The sequence below is a fragment of the Raphanus sativus genome, chromosome 3, assembly GCF_000801105.2.
Source record: "Raphanus sativus cultivar WK10039 chromosome 3, ASM80110v3, whole genome shotgun sequence".
NCBI lineage: Eukaryota > Viridiplantae > Streptophyta > Magnoliopsida > Brassicales > Brassicaceae > Raphanus > Raphanus sativus.
In genome coordinates this window covers 1,266,216-1,281,565 of record NC_079513.1, presented here as the reverse complement: position 1 = coordinate 1,281,565, position 15,350 = coordinate 1,266,216, and the positions used below count along the sequence as shown (strand labels likewise).

Below are 15,350 nucleotides of genomic sequence, written 5' to 3'. Positions count from 1 at the left end.
AAATTTATGCAACGCAACATCACAAGTTTAACAACGTTACTAACAGAGTTTATTTCTTTACAAATTGAACAACAACTACATACAACCCCGCGCTTGCGCGGGGGCTTGCCACTAGTATGAATAGGAAGAGAGTCGATATTTTGAGTGTAGTATCTAAGCCGAAAACGTAGTATAAAATCTGAGTCAAAATTAATTAAATATTCGAGCAGATTCAAAATTTTGGTATTTAAAGAACCGAAACTGATCCGAACTAAAATATTTCAGGTATTCGAATGTATCCGAAGTAGATTTATAAACAATATATTAATTATTTTAAGATCTAATGTATATTAAAAATATCTAAAATATATAAAATACTTTTAAAATTATCCAAAATACTTGCAAATATATATGAATAGTCAAAATTAAATGTCTAAAATAGTAAAGTATACTCAAAATACCAAAAATACTTAAAATACTATTGACTTTCTATCCAAAAATTGAATGAAAATCATTTTTTTTTTTTTTTTTTTTTTTTGTCATCTGTGAAAATCAATTTATATGTTAAGTTTAGGTATTTTGATAGATGTTATTCAATTTATATATAATATTTTATTTTGTTTGTAGATTTCGAAAAATTAAAGTATATAATAATCTTTTTGTATATAATGAATTTTAAAATCGTTTAAATGGGTTATCCGAACCTGAACTGAATCCGTAAAGATTCGAACCGAATCCGAAGTAAAATTTAGAAATATCCAAATAGAACTGAAATCACCTTCTTTACAATCTTTGCCATAAGATTTTAAATATATACTCACTCTATTTTATAATAAGTGTCATTCTAACATTTTTTTTCTTGTTACACAAAAATATCATTTTATGATTCCAATACAAATTATACTTATTTTCAGCTGAAAATTAATTGCAAACTGCATTGATTTTATAAATAATTTTATTTATCTCAAATATTATTGTTCAAATGTGTAATTAATAACAATTTACATATATTTATGTTATTTCTTTTAATTTATGTGAAAATGTCAAAGTACCACTTATTTAAAAACGGAGGAAGTAATAGTGATTTTTTGTGTCCGTGCCAATTTAATTATATACATAATTGTTACTGAATTTTCAGTTAATTTTTAAAAATTATTTTATTATTTCATAATATATATAAAAGAAAATAAGTAACAGTACGTAAAATAATTTGTATACATAATGCTTACCCTAGTTGATTTTAAACTCATTTATAGGTTCATAATATATAAGATTTATAATTTGATATCATTTTTGTTAACTTATATATGTGGATTTCAAAACCTTTGCTATATAATTTAGATTTTGTTTTAATATTATACTCATAAAATATGATGTACCTTACTTAAAAGTACAAATTCATTTGAATAATATTGGAGTTTAGTGAAATATTTGAGATTTTTATTAAATAAACCTGAATTTATTATCTAGAATACAAGATTTACAAATAAAAAAAAAATACATTGATCAAAACATAATTTATAATTCTTGATTGAAACAGTAAACAGATCAGATTATAGTTGGATTTAAATCATTATTAAATTCATCGTTCAGTAATACCCCATAAAATAAATATTTTTCAACACTCGGTAAAACAATCATTCTTATTCAGTCTTGTCTGTGCATTAATTAGTTGAGATATGTTAATGGGCTTTTGGTCAGTGTTTCAAAAAAAAAATGTTAATTTTGGTCAAAAGTATTAATTACATTAAAAATATTTTCCGGATATGTTCTTCAAGTCAAAATGGCATCTAGTGAATGTATAAGGAAAGAGAGGGCGCCCAAAAAAGGAAACGTTGAATACTCCCCCTATAAAGCCAATAAGCTTTTGGATTTAAACTTATTCATCTTGTACACCCTTTTGATAAATCTTAAAAATCTCTTTGCTCAGATATTTCTTTATGGATTCAGATTCCTACCGTAGTTTTGGCTTTGCCTTCAACAATGTTCGTTTCTCCGACCGTCTTCTTCGCATCGAGATCACGAATGGCGGTGAGATCACTAATGTCGATTCGGTTCAGGATCACAAACGCAGGAGAACAGATGTCAACACTCGCGGTTTGTTTTGTTTAAGCCCAAATTATTCAGTTTTCCGTGGTTACCAAGATACTGGTGGTCTAGTGGTTATGCGAGGGACTGGTTCCCTCATGCCGCGGACTCAAACCACTTTTAATACAAAATTGTTATTCTTTAAATCAGAATTTCTAAAGACTGACTTGGAAACTATGAAATATTATGGCAGCTGTAGGTGGTGAAAATGAGAAAGAGTGTAACCCTCCAACTCCGAGAGTTACAGAATTACATATAAACTCTCTTGTTTTGGCAGACAAAAGCCCATTTTTCTTCAAGCTATTCTCTAATGGAATGATTGAGTCGGAGCAAAAGCATATCACCTTGAGAATCAAAGCTTATGGTATTAGTTTTGAAAATTTTAACTTTATTCTGGTATAGAAAAAAATGTGATTTTGTTCTCCATTTGTTTGCAGAGGAAGCAGCTGTAATGGAGCTGTTGCATTTCATGTATACAAATTCACTGTCATCAGTCACTAATGTCCGGGCTTTAGTTCGCCTTCTAATGGCCGCAGACAAGTTTGAAGTTGCTTCGTGTATGAAGTATTGCACCTGTTTGTTGCTTACTGTTCCTATGACATTGCCTTATGCGTTCTATATTCTTCGTCTTCCTTGGCCCCTACTACGTGCTGGTTCCGTAAAGCCTTTGATAAATGCTGCAAGGCATTTCATCTTCATGCACTACAAGGATATAACCAAGTGAGTATATACATACATTGAAACTTCCAAAGCTTTTTTTTTTGTGTGTAAAAAAAATGTATTTTTATATATTGAGTGTTTGATAGGTTTCCAAAAGAAGAGGTGATGGCTTTACCGTTAGTAGGTATCATCACACTACTAATGAGCAACCGTCTGATGATTGCATCTGAGGACACTGTCTACGAAGTTGTCTTACAATGGGCAAAAGCAAATTACTCGGTTCTAGAAGAACGCCAAGGGATCCTCGCTCGTCTCGCTCGCTACATCCGTTTCTCTTACATGACATGTCCCAGACTCCATAAAATCTTGACATCAGATGACTTTAAACCTTCTGTCGGCTACAAACTTGTCCTTGAAGCTCTCTTGTTCAAATCAGAATCATCACTGGCTCATCGAGCCGCCATAATAGCCGGCTCACGTGACCAACGGTTTATTGAGCGAGCCTACACATACAAACCCATCAGAACTATGGAGTTCGAGGTGCCTCACCGTCAATGCATCGTCTACTTGGACTTGACACGCAGAGAATGCAATGCTCTGTATCCATCGAATCCGATTTTCTCTCAAAACTTTCACTTGGGAGGACAAGCGTTCCTTCTCTTGGCTTGTTGCAACAATAGCCAGCCAAATGGGTTTCACAGTTTTGGATTGTATCTTAGGGCACAAGTAAACGGGTCGGTGAGTATGACAGTAGACTACAAGTTTTCAGCTAGGTGGAAGCCAACCCATGAATTTGTCATGAGAGGCAGAGGAAATCATAAGTTCACCGGAGCTGAATCTGTTGGATTCAGGGACTTGTTTGGGACATCATGGGCTAGTTTCATTGGTGAGGATTCCCCCTACTTCATCAATGACGTTCTTCATCTCAGAGCCGAGCTCTCTATCTGTCTTTAAAATTATTCCTACCTTTGAACTTTGTTAACTTCTGTTTTTATTGATCAAAATACCCTTCTAAGGTTTGTATATTGATCGTGAATAAATAAATATACATTTCTCCTAATACTAAATTGCATTCACTGACGGTGGATCTAAGAGAATAGTTTCAGACCTCAGAAGATACATTGTTAAAATATATATATATATTGTATAACATATCATATTACAGGAAAATCCCATAGAGAAAGCTGGTTTATATTTTTTGAAAGAATCTATTCAGTCCCTGCAATCTTCTTCTTCAAGGAATCAATATCCTCAGCCAACTCCTTTCTGCTTGACTGAAACAAGATTTACAGAGACATGTCAGATTTACTTATGCTTTTATAGAATTTTATAAAAGTTTAGTAGCAGCTTTGTTACCTTGAAGAGAAGGTATCTGTAGACGAACCATCCTGTGTACCCAAGACCAACAAGTTCCATCACCTTTGGAAGCTACACTCAAAACAAATAAACATCATTTTCTGATATCTAACACTTAAAGGGTATATTAAAAGATCGGTTTGTTACCAGAGGAACAGAGTTGATGGCACCAACAACAATGGAAGATAACCAAACAGCAACAACAGCTCCTCCTCCATATATTATTACAGTTGACTTGTTTTCAAGACCATCCCACTGCACCATAACCCAAAATCAAAACAGAACACAAAAGCCAAATACAACTCTGTTCAAGCAAATGGCTTTCTTCTTACCTTTTCCTTCAAGTCTCTGAAGATCTCGTTGGTGTCAATGGATGCTGATGTATCTTCTGATGAAGAAGCTCTCGTCTTCATCGATTCAACCTTGTGTAAACCATTCCCTACGATTAAACCGGAGAATTTCAATGCTTTTTGGTTTCGATTAAACCTCCAATTCCGGTTTTGAAATTAAACCAACTGGCTTCAAAGCTTTGAGTAAGTAGCATATGTGATGGGAGATTATAAACCGGATCAACCGAACTGGATTTCGAATTCTAACCGGTCCACTATATATACCGAACCGCCGCATGAGTTAATATTTAATTCTGGGAGAAATAAACCGGTCACCTGAAAGTAGCTTCACCGGAACAGTGAGAGAGGATCGGCCAAAAGAGCGAGGAGGAAGGTAAGGAACCGCTGAGAAGCAGGCGGATACGGAGTGGACACGTGGCATCATGACTGCCACAGAGGACGAAGCTGCTACTGTCATCGCCATCGAAGCACACCGATTATTTCTTCTTCAGCTTCTTCTCTAATTTCTCCACACTCGATTTTTTATTTTCTGTTTGTTCTGCTGCGCTTTTGACCAGACAAGATTCCGTGTAGCGACACGTGGACATTTCTCCTGCTCTTATTGGTCGATGCTCTTATCTTCAGAAATCCTACTCAGTGGTGATTATAGAATACTCGCATTCTGCGGAGTTTAAGGCCTCTTTTAGGCCCATTTAAATAATGGACCATATTATCGTATTTTATCTATTTTGTCGTTTTCTTGTCTATTTCTTATAAGCGAGGAAACATGGAAAAAATAGTGCAAACCTTTGATTCTTGTGTCAAGATAGTCACGCTCAACTAATATGCTTCCAGTATGAACAACAACGTGGATGTTAGGAGATTGCATTATATACTATTGATTTAAAATAGTGTTCATGCCTTATTATAAGACTAGCTTTAAACCCAAAAGTACTTGCATGTGAAAGTATTAAGACAAAAGAATAAGATTGCTAAACAGACGGACATATGTGGTTGAGCGCAAAAGGAGGATATGATATCGAGCCATTAAGAATGGCCGTCAAAATGCGGTGGTTTGCAGCCTCCGTAGCGTGAATTCCGTCCCAACTCACATAGTTTTGTGGATCACGGCAAGCCTTGGCCGTCACAGAAGAATTTCCGATTACTTTTGTGGTGCCGCAAAATAACTTCTGATCGAAGTTGTACGGACGTCCACCGTACCCACAACAAGCTTTAATACCGTGTTTCATACCTTAACCAACCAACAAATAAAAAATAACCTATTAAGAAAAATACCAAGACTGGATTTTACATATGGTAAGTCAAGTTAAACCAAATCGGTTGTGACATTACGTACCATAGGATAGGGGGTGTTGAAAAAGGTCGAGCAGTGTTTTGTGAGTGTCTAAATATATAATGGTAGCGTTTTTCAATTCGGTTCTTGTCTCAGATAATGTCTTTTTCAATAATGAATTGTAGTACTCGACAGCTTTGTTTACTGGAATGAGACATCCGAATTTGTCTAAATCCGAATTGGAATGAGTGTAACCGGTTAGTATCGCCGGGTAACATCCAACCGGTGCTAAATTTAGTACCAAAAATGTCTGACCACCTATTCCATATATCTCCTACATCCAAAAGACAACCTTTATAAGGAAAAAAAAATGTACTAGAAGCGGGAGGCATGCAGTACCTTAATGGTTCCAGAAATTTGGCCAATGACTTGTGGAAGATACTGTTTTACACCATCCACTCCAATGGAAGCTAAATTGGATGTGAAATCGTTTTGGCCGATATAAAACGTATAAAGCGATTTTCCGAAAATATTGCTAGGCGGTAAGATATGCAACCCTGTTGTATCATATGCATGTTTACATCATTTGTTTTGTTAATTTTACCATTGTTATATGTATATATCATTTTGAATATACCTGGTAGGTCCGAGGAATGGAACTCGTCGACTCTAACCTTAAATTGTTTCATCTGATTTAGCTGAATAGCGAGTGAGAAAGGACTGATCCCGGAGACGAACAAGGACGTGTTTGGCAAAAGAACCGTCGACGCTAAGGTCGCAAAGTTTGCACCGTGTCGAAAATCCGATCCGATTGATTGCAAATATGGGCTTAGGAAAGGCATCCCAAGAGATTCCGCTAGAAAGAGTTCGACATTACATTTTTAGTACTAAACTGAAATCATAGCACATGCAAATAAAACTTTTGTTCCGGAGAAACAAAATTGAATTTGTTTTCTATATTAACAAACAAACATTTGAAATTCACATTTATTCCTATATTAAGCAAACAACTTTCGGAAACATTGAAATATATGTGGAATATTAAAGAGTACTCATTACCCAAAAAATCAATGATGAGACGGCCGTCTGAAGCACGACCGACCGGTTTCTTGAAATAAGTCATTCCCCATGGACCGGATTGAGCCGGAAAAGCAGCCCAAAATCCTCCAGTGTCAGAGTTCGAATCTCCGAAATTAAAAATTGCCTTGAATTCACATTTTGAATCAGCTTTACACGAAGAGAACATCACAATGATCACTGTTAGAAGAGAGAAAGATACTCTTCTATTTAGAACATAACCCATTTCTCTCACTTTGAGCCAAATGTTTGTGAGTGTGTCAAGAGAGTGACGATGGAGATATTTGGTGCTATATAAACTTGTCATTGTCAGTCCGTGACTTGATGTGTCCGTTTGTGTCTGTTTGTATTATTGTATATACACAAGTTTTATGATAATGACCTCTTATGAGTTAAAAGACACTAGCTATTGTGTTAATTACTTCAAGGATTTCTTTACTTAATTGTTTTTACATTTTACTATACATTTAGATACACATGTCAGTTAGGGCTGAAGCCTGCAGCCCGAACCCGTATGGCCCTAAAAGTTATCGGGTTTGAGCTTAGTTTTATAAGCTCAAAAAATCAGGTCTATCAGGTTAAGTCTTTTTGGGCTTTGAATATTGTGGGTTTAAGCTCGTTTGGGTTATAGCCAATTTGAAAACCCGAAACTTTGTATTTTATTTTAAATATTATCATTCTTGTAATCGAAACCTTTATTAGTATTACCATATTATTTTAATTTTAATCCAAACTCTAATAAAAAATAGAAAAGCTCTTAATGCACCTTGTTGTTTGATCATTACAAACATCGTATTTTTGCAAATAAAACTTCAAAATGTGTTCAAAAAAAGTTTCTCATTTTATAACATAGTTTTTCAACACATGAAGTCTGAAATGTTTAATCATGTTTATCATAAATTTTGTTCTCTTATATGTTTAGTTTAAATTTATATTTGATTATTTAAATCTTATTAAATTTATTTAGTTTATAATATGTCTTTAAAGCATACGAAAAATTAAAATATTTTTGATAAAGAAGAAATGTTTAAACTCACTTTACATTTTAAAACAAAAGTTGAAACTGATTTTTTTTCTGAAAATTCATATGTATTAAAACGTTAAAAATGACAATAACAAATTATTTTTGAAAAAAGCCCGAAAATCCTTATAGTCCTTTAAGGACCGGGCTTTGAATTCTAGGTCCAAAATATTTTATGACCGGGCTAGACTGAGCTCAAATATTTACGGGTTTAGCGGGTTTGAACCGGACCGGGCCGGATCAGCTCGAATCGACACCCCTACATTTTGATCAGTCCCTTTTCATTTGTTTTTTTTATTTTTTATAAATAAAATGTATACACTAGTTTGCTTATTTTTGATAAATAGAAAAAAAAGTGGGTATCTATTCTATTAATTCTTCAACATGTCTAATTGATATTAGTTGAGTCCAACTAATTATTTTATAACTGCACCTAAATAACCATAATCACTTTATAAATATTGTTTAGTGGTGTAACAATTATTTGTTAACTGCATCTAAGTAACCACCTCTTAAATACTACGTAGAATCATCAAATTGCATTTAAATATAAACGTGATATATATTTCTTTACTCCATAATTGTAGGACCTTCAATGCTTATCCCCCAAAAATAATATAACGTATATGTTTTTCTTTATTCAAAAGGGTTAATATATTTTCTTTTACTCCCATTTGTTACCTAATAATAAGACTCATATCTAATTTAAATTCTGAGTATTTATATAACAAACAAGAACATTTCAGGAATCAAATATATATATAAACTCATTTAGTTTAATGGGTTTAAATAGCTTATTTAATCAAATTAAATTTTAGGGACCCACCACTCAAACATGATTCAAAAACATTTATTTAACCAAAAAAATCTGTTTTCAACGTATATAGTTCAAAAACTTAATTAAAAAGCACCAAATTTGTAAATGCATAAATATATCTTATTTAATCAAACTAAAATCTATTATATTAAATTTGGAACATAATCAATTGATATATATTTACTCCAACTAACATTTTCTTTTATTTAAAGATAAATTAAGGGCCCTAAAATTAATTAGAATATATTTTTGATTAAGATTTATACATAAATATGATTATAAACAACAAACACAAATATGATTACAAAAAATAAAATGAAAATTAAATTTCTAAAAAATGTACAACACAAAATATGTTTTGTTTACAAAATATTAAATATTTCGGAATATATATATATTAAAATTAAAACAGAAATATATATAAACTGATGGAAATATATTTCTTAAGTTTGTTTACTATAAAATGAAACTTTAATAAGTTAACTAATAAAGTTAACTAATATTAATTAGTGGTGGAAGCGGGTTATTAATAAAATTTAATTTTATGATTGATGGGATTTAACAGGTTTAAGTGAACTTTTAATAGAGATAAATATTCATATGAACTCATTTAGTTTAACGGGTTTTAAATAGGTTATTCGATTAAAAAATATTTATTAAATGTGATTTTACTTAAAGTTAGTAAAACCATATTAACCCAACTATATATCTAACAGAATATGTTAAAAATTATTTCTTTAAAAAAATTTCAAAAAATTTGTTCGGTTTTAGGTGCGGGTTGAGTTTGATATTAGTTTTCGAATATAACACTTTAAAATCCGTTCGAGTATATAGATCATGTCTAATAGAGTACGAGACTTTTATTTTTGGGCCGATTGGGATATAAATATTCTTGGCTAAATTATGTTAGGTAACTGCTAAATAAATATAATATGTTGCAAACTTTAGAACTAAAATTAAAATTTTTAAAATGTTTCTGAAATACATATGGTACAAGTGTATAGTTATGTAACTTGACATATTGAATATAGTCACCAAAAATATATTAAATTAAATTAATATTAAACACGAAAAACACAAAAATTAAATTAAATTATTTGAAAAAACATAAAACAAAACATATACCCGCCCTTCGAAGGGCGGGTCAAAATCTAGTAGTTGTTAAAAAAACTGGGTCTAACAATCCCTCTCAAGCCCAATAATGGATTAATAAAGTCCAACTTAAAAAATGTTTGCGTTTACCCGATCCTCAGTGGCCAATTACGCTTAGGTTGCACAAATTTGATAATTTCATAACCATACCTGTTGAAAAAATCCACCAAAAACTAGATTGAATATTCGAATACCACAAAAACAAAGCAAAGTTTTGGATTTATTGATCGAATATGTCTTAATTTGGATGATCTAGAATTAACAATAACATATCTTTACATATAAATTGTAAGGACCTGGATCTTTTTATTTTAATGAAAAACTTATCTTTTCTTTTTAATGAAAAAATATTCTTTGCGCGTGACAAGTTGTTGAATTATTCAACAATCAGTCACTAGTGAATTTTTTCCGGTGGGATTTCCGGGCAAGCTTTTGGGGAGATTTTCGGGCAGACTTTCGGCGAGATTTCCGATCGAGTTTCCAGCGGTTTTTCTAGTAAGTTTGTCGCCTCCATTTTCTAGTTATAGGAATCTTTGTAGAGAATTCTATTTTAGGAAAGTTTCTATTTTGGGAAAATTTATATTTTAAGAAAGTTTCCATTTTTGGAAACTTTATTTCATGCGACTCTGAGCATAAGTCGTTAACCCTCGTGTTGGAATTAATCTCAGTTGACAATCTTCCGTTGTTCTTTCCGGCCAATTGCTAAGGTGAGGGCTATTCCGTTAAATCCTGAGCTAGTTTAGTACTATTATTATTGAAAGTCTAGTTTCGAAACATGATCCGTCTTTGTGAATCGAGTATGTTTGAAAGTCTTGGTTGCTTATTATTATTTTGATTGTTAAATTGGAAATAGGATAATAGAGGATTCAACGATTGTGTGAAATGATTGATGTTAAAGACTGTTATATATATATATGTATATATGTAGTTATATAGTAAGGACTATGTGGTGAGTGCGGGGGCCCAGAGTGATTTGGGCTAGCGACGCATATGAGTACGGGGGCCCAGAGTGATTTGGGCTAGCGACGCATATGAGTACGGAGGCACAGAGACATCTGAGCTAGCGACACATAGTGGATGAGTACGGGGGTCCAGAGATGTCTGAGCTAGCGACGTATATTGTGTGGTGCGGGGTGCAGAGACGTTTGCATATCGACGCATATTGGTGGAGTGTGGGGGTCCAGAGATGTCTGGACTATCGATGCATATTGTGATATCGTATATCCGTATGAGAAGAACGCATGGTATGTGGACTAGCTATGTACCATCAGCGTATTGTTTGTTTTGTGTGATGTGCTAGGCATCTTGTCTGTTCATGCTAGAGCAATTCCTACATAGTCGTAGTGCTATGTACTGAGTCTGTGGTTTGCGGGTTAGCATCCCATACCTCACTGAGTGACTCCCATGTTGCTCATCCCTCTTTCTTTTCTCTTTCAGGTGAGCCTGGCAGACATGAGTGATTGATATCGGATTGGTGCTTTTGGGCGTTTTCTTTATTTCTTTTCCAGATTTCCGGTTTTATGCTTTACCGAGATTTTGAGATTTATTATACTACTTAGATTTAATGCTATTTATTGGATTTATTGAGATTTCAAGATTATTTCTTTATTATTATTTATTATTTATTATTATTATTATTATATTATTATATTTTGGAAAAATCGGGGTATTACAATTTGGTATCAGAGCGGGGTTCCGTCCTGGCTCTGACCCGGGGATGGCGATTTGTGGGACGCGATTTTATTCGTTTTAGATGATTTTTAGATATTATTTTTGGGGAGTTTGGGGGATTTTAAAAACAAAAGTAATAAGCACCATTTTGTTTGCTATTATGTCTTGAATTGATGGTGTTCGGTTTCAGCGGAAATTAATTGTTGTCCATCCCTTTCAGATGCCGCCGCGTAGGAGAGTTGTTCGTAACCCGGCCGCCAGTGCTGCTCGAGAGGGTGGAGGTGAGTATGTACCACCACCGCCACCACCGCCAGTGATTCCACCGCCAGTGATTCCACCGCCAGTGATCCCACCGCCTCCACCGCCGGCGTTTCCACCGATCGATCAGGCTGCTATCATGCAGATGGTACACCAGGCTGCTCAGGGGATAGTTCAGCAGGCTGCTCAGGAGGCTGCCAGGGTAGCTGCACAGGAGGCTGCCAGGATAGCTGCACAGGAGGTTGCCAGACAGTTTACTGCAGCTCAGCAGGGACAGGCCCATCAGGTGCCGCGTGGTCCGCAGATTCAGGTGTAGCATGGGCCGCAGATTCATGTCTAGAAGGGTGCCCCGGTTCAGGTTCAGGGTAACCCGCAAGTTCCACCACCGCCACCTATTAATCCAGTGCAGCAGCAGGGAGAGCAGCATGGAGTTGATGAGGACCTCATGAGAGTGATGGGGCGAATGAAACACGTGGACTTGGAGAAATTTAGGGGGACAGTGAATGCTACCGAAGCTTACCAGTGGAAGTACAGACTGACCAAGTGTTTGAGGACTATCAAGTGTCCACTCCACCTTTGCCTTAATATTACAGAGTTATATCTGCGTGGGGATGCAGCAGTTTGGTGGGAGGGAGTGTGTTCGATGCGCGAGGAGGAGGATTATCCGACCTATGCTGAATTCCTCGTTGCGTTCGACAAGAAATACTTTCCCAAGGAGGCCTTACACCAGAAGAGGAATGAGTTCCAGCATTTGACCCAGGGAAGCAATACCGTCAGGCAGTATGAGCATGAGTTCAGAGAGCTTCGCATGTTTGCTGGTACCCATTTCGATGATGAGGACTTGATGAGGATGTTCCTAAATGGGATGAGAGTGGATCTCCGCGGCAGATGCAGTATGGCTAATTACACCAGCTTGGAGGATATGGTAGAGAAGGCTGTTGTGGAGGAGACATGTCTTGTTGAGGAGCAGAAACAATCCAAAGCAGCTCAATCAAAGTTCGAGAAGACTTCTGAGTCACAGAAGAGGACATGGGATCATATTGGGGCGCCCAATTGTGGGCGTTGTCGTCGCCCCATTTCGGAGAGTCCCATTTCGGAGAGTGTTTCCACTGCTATAGTTGTGGGCAGTATGGTCATGTTCAAAGGAACTGTCGAAATAGGCCATTAGGTGCCCAGGATGCAGCACCAGCAGCACAGACAGCACTAGGAGCACAGACAACACCAGCAGCTGCAGTAGTCGCACCAGGAGCTTGCTGCAGTAGTCGCACCAGGAGCTTGCTGCACTTGTGGCCAGCTTGGTCATATCTCCAGGTTTTACCCGACTAAGGGTCCTGCGGCCAAGCGTCAGGCCATCGCTCCACGTGTGTATGCTTTGGGAGAAGCCGATGGAGCTGAGCGGATAGGAGGTACATATCTTTATCATACTCGTTTGATTTGAGTATTCTTGTTTTGTGGTTATCATGTATAGGTAGGAAAAAAAACGTGTCTAATTAGATCGGTTACTGTTGAGTGTGAGAGCTTTCATCGTATTAGATGTGGGAGGTTCGCATAGCTCGGAGTGTATGCAACTGGCCAAGAATCTTTTCTAGCAGAGTTAAGTCAAGTTGAAGACTTGTTATTTCTTTTCTCGGCTCAGAATTTGAATTCGAGGACGAATTCTTCTTAAGTGGGGGAGAATTATAACGACCCGGATCTTAGGGGCAAGGCCCATTTGTTTTATTTTAATGAAAAACCCATCTTTTTTTTTTATTTCTGTCCCACATTGGAAGTTTGAGCATCACACCTCCTTTCCCTTCTCCTATATAAGAGACTCCTTCTCTTCTCTTTTTCTCATCAAGTCAAACTATTCTTTGCGCGTGACAAGTTGTTGAGTTATTCAACGATCAGTCACTAGTGAATTTTTTTCCGGTGGGATTTCCGGGCAAGCTTTTGGGGAGATTTTCGGGCAGACTTTCGGTGAGATTTCCGATCGAGTTTCCAGCGGTTTTCCTAGTAAGTTTTTCGCCTCCATTTTCTAGTTATAGGAATCTTTGTAGAGAATTCTATTTTAAAAAAAGTTTCTATTTTGGGAAAGTTTCTATTTTAGGAAAGATTCCATTTTTGGAAACTTTATTTCCTACGACTCTGAGCATAAGTCGTTAACCCTCGTGTTGCAGTTAATCTCAGTTTACCATCTTCCATTGTTCTTTCCGGCCAATTGCTAATGTGAGGGCTATTCCGTTAAATCCTGAGCTAGTTTAGTAATATTATTATTGAAAGTCTAGTTTCGAAACATGATCCGTCTTTGTGAATCGAGTATGTTTGAAAGTCTTGGTTGCTTATTATTATTTTGATTGTTAAATTGGAAATAGGATAATAGAGGATTCAACGATTGTGTGAAATGATTGATATTAAAGACTGTTATATATATGTATATATGTAGTTATATAGTAAGGACTATGTGGTGAGTGCGGGGGCCCATAGTGATTTGGGCTAGCGACGCATATGAGTACGGGGACCCAGAGAAATCTGAGCTAGCGACGTATAGAGTGCGGGGGCACAGAGACATCTGAGCTAGCGACGCATAGTGGATGAGTACGGGGGCCCAGAGATGTCTGAGCTAGCGACATATATTGTGTGGTGCGGGGTGCAGAGACGTTTGCATATCGACGCATATTGGTGGAGTGTGGGGGTCCAGAGATGTCTGGACTATCGACGCATATTATGATATCGTATATCTGTATGAGGAGAACGCATGGTGTGTGGACTAGCTATGTACCATCAGCGTATTGTTTGTTTTGTGTGATGTGCTAGGCATCTTGTCTGTTCATGCTAGAGCTATTCCTACATAGTCGTAGTGCTATGCACTGAGTCTGTGGTTTGCGGGTTAGCATCCCATACCTCACTGAGTGACTCCCCTGTTGCTCATCCCTCTTTCTTTTCTCTTTCAGGGGAGCCTGGCAGACATGAGTGATTGATATCGGATTGGTGCTTTATGGCGTTTTCTTTATTTCTTTTCCAGATTTCCGGTTTTATGCTTTACCGAGATTTTGAGATTTATTATACTACTTGGATTTAATGCTATTTATTGGATTTATGGAGATTTCAGGATTATTTCTTTATTTATTATTTATTATTATTATTATTATATATTTTGGAAAAATCGGGATATTACATAAATTTTGTTACTTTGCTTGCTAGTTGTACCAACAAGGAAAGTTGTATGAAGAAAGAGTTGGACAGACTTTCTTATTCAAAGTATGATCTGGATACCCCGACTACAAAGGAGGGTATTGACGTAAATGTACATCTTCGATCCTGTTTAACTGTACGCATCAAGTGGCTCTCTGTTAGAATTGCCTCAAGAACACGTGCCTTGTCGGATATTCGAACAATAGATTTGCTTTGACCATATTTAAAAAATAACTTAATATGTTAAATATATAAATAAATATCACTAGTTTGTATGTATCAATATGGAAGATAAATTAAAATAAAATAATATAGAAATGGAAATTTGTGATTCCGCAAAACTAATGGGATGATTAACTACAGCAGTAGATGTTATAGACAATCAGAATATAGTCTAGAGCAATATATGTCAACCAATCAAACTTTTCTTTTCTTAAAATACTCACAGCAAAAAAATTTTTACAAAATCAAAATATA

General features: G+C 35.7%; 3 protein-coding genes across 3 annotated transcripts; 1 reads left to right on the top strand and 2 right to left on the bottom strand.

Annotated features, from left to right (window-relative positions):
- The first annotated feature begins 1,762 nt into the window (after positions 1-1,762).
- Positions 1,763-3,836, top strand: LOC108836889 (BTB/POZ domain-containing protein At4g01160-like). Its single transcript, XM_018609984.2, has 5 exons — positions 1,763-1,778; positions 1,930-2,076; positions 2,261-2,431; positions 2,505-2,787; positions 2,874-3,836. Exons 1-5 carry the CDS (start codon positions 1,763-1,765, stop codon positions 3,679-3,681), a joined length of 1,425 nt encoding a protein of 474 aa, XP_018465486.2. The 3' UTR covers positions 3,682-3,836.
- LOC108845947 (protein CURVATURE THYLAKOID 1A, chloroplastic) lies at positions 3,811-4,967 on the bottom strand. The gene is made up of 5 exons (XM_018619152.2): positions 4,749-4,967; positions 4,416-4,522; positions 4,231-4,338; positions 4,084-4,155; positions 3,811-4,001 (listed from the first exon to the last, which is right to left on the bottom strand). The coding sequence occupies exons 1-5, from the start codon at positions 4,894-4,896 to the stop codon at positions 3,936-3,938; spliced, it is 501 nt and encodes a 166-aa protein (XP_018474654.1). The 5' UTR covers positions 4,897-4,967; the 3' UTR covers positions 3,811-3,935.
- Positions 4,968-5,283: 316 nt separating this feature from the next.
- Positions 5,284-7,058, bottom strand: LOC108844651 (GDSL esterase/lipase At4g01130). Its single transcript, XM_018617934.2, has 5 exons — positions 6,766-7,058; positions 6,344-6,562; positions 6,106-6,263; positions 5,770-6,040; positions 5,284-5,664 (listed from the first exon to the last, which is right to left on the bottom strand). Exons 1-5 carry the CDS (start codon positions 7,007-7,009, stop codon positions 5,405-5,407), a joined length of 1,152 nt encoding a protein of 383 aa, XP_018473436.1. The 5' UTR covers positions 7,010-7,058; the 3' UTR covers positions 5,284-5,404.
- Between the last annotated feature and the right edge of the window lie 8,292 nt (positions 7,059-15,350).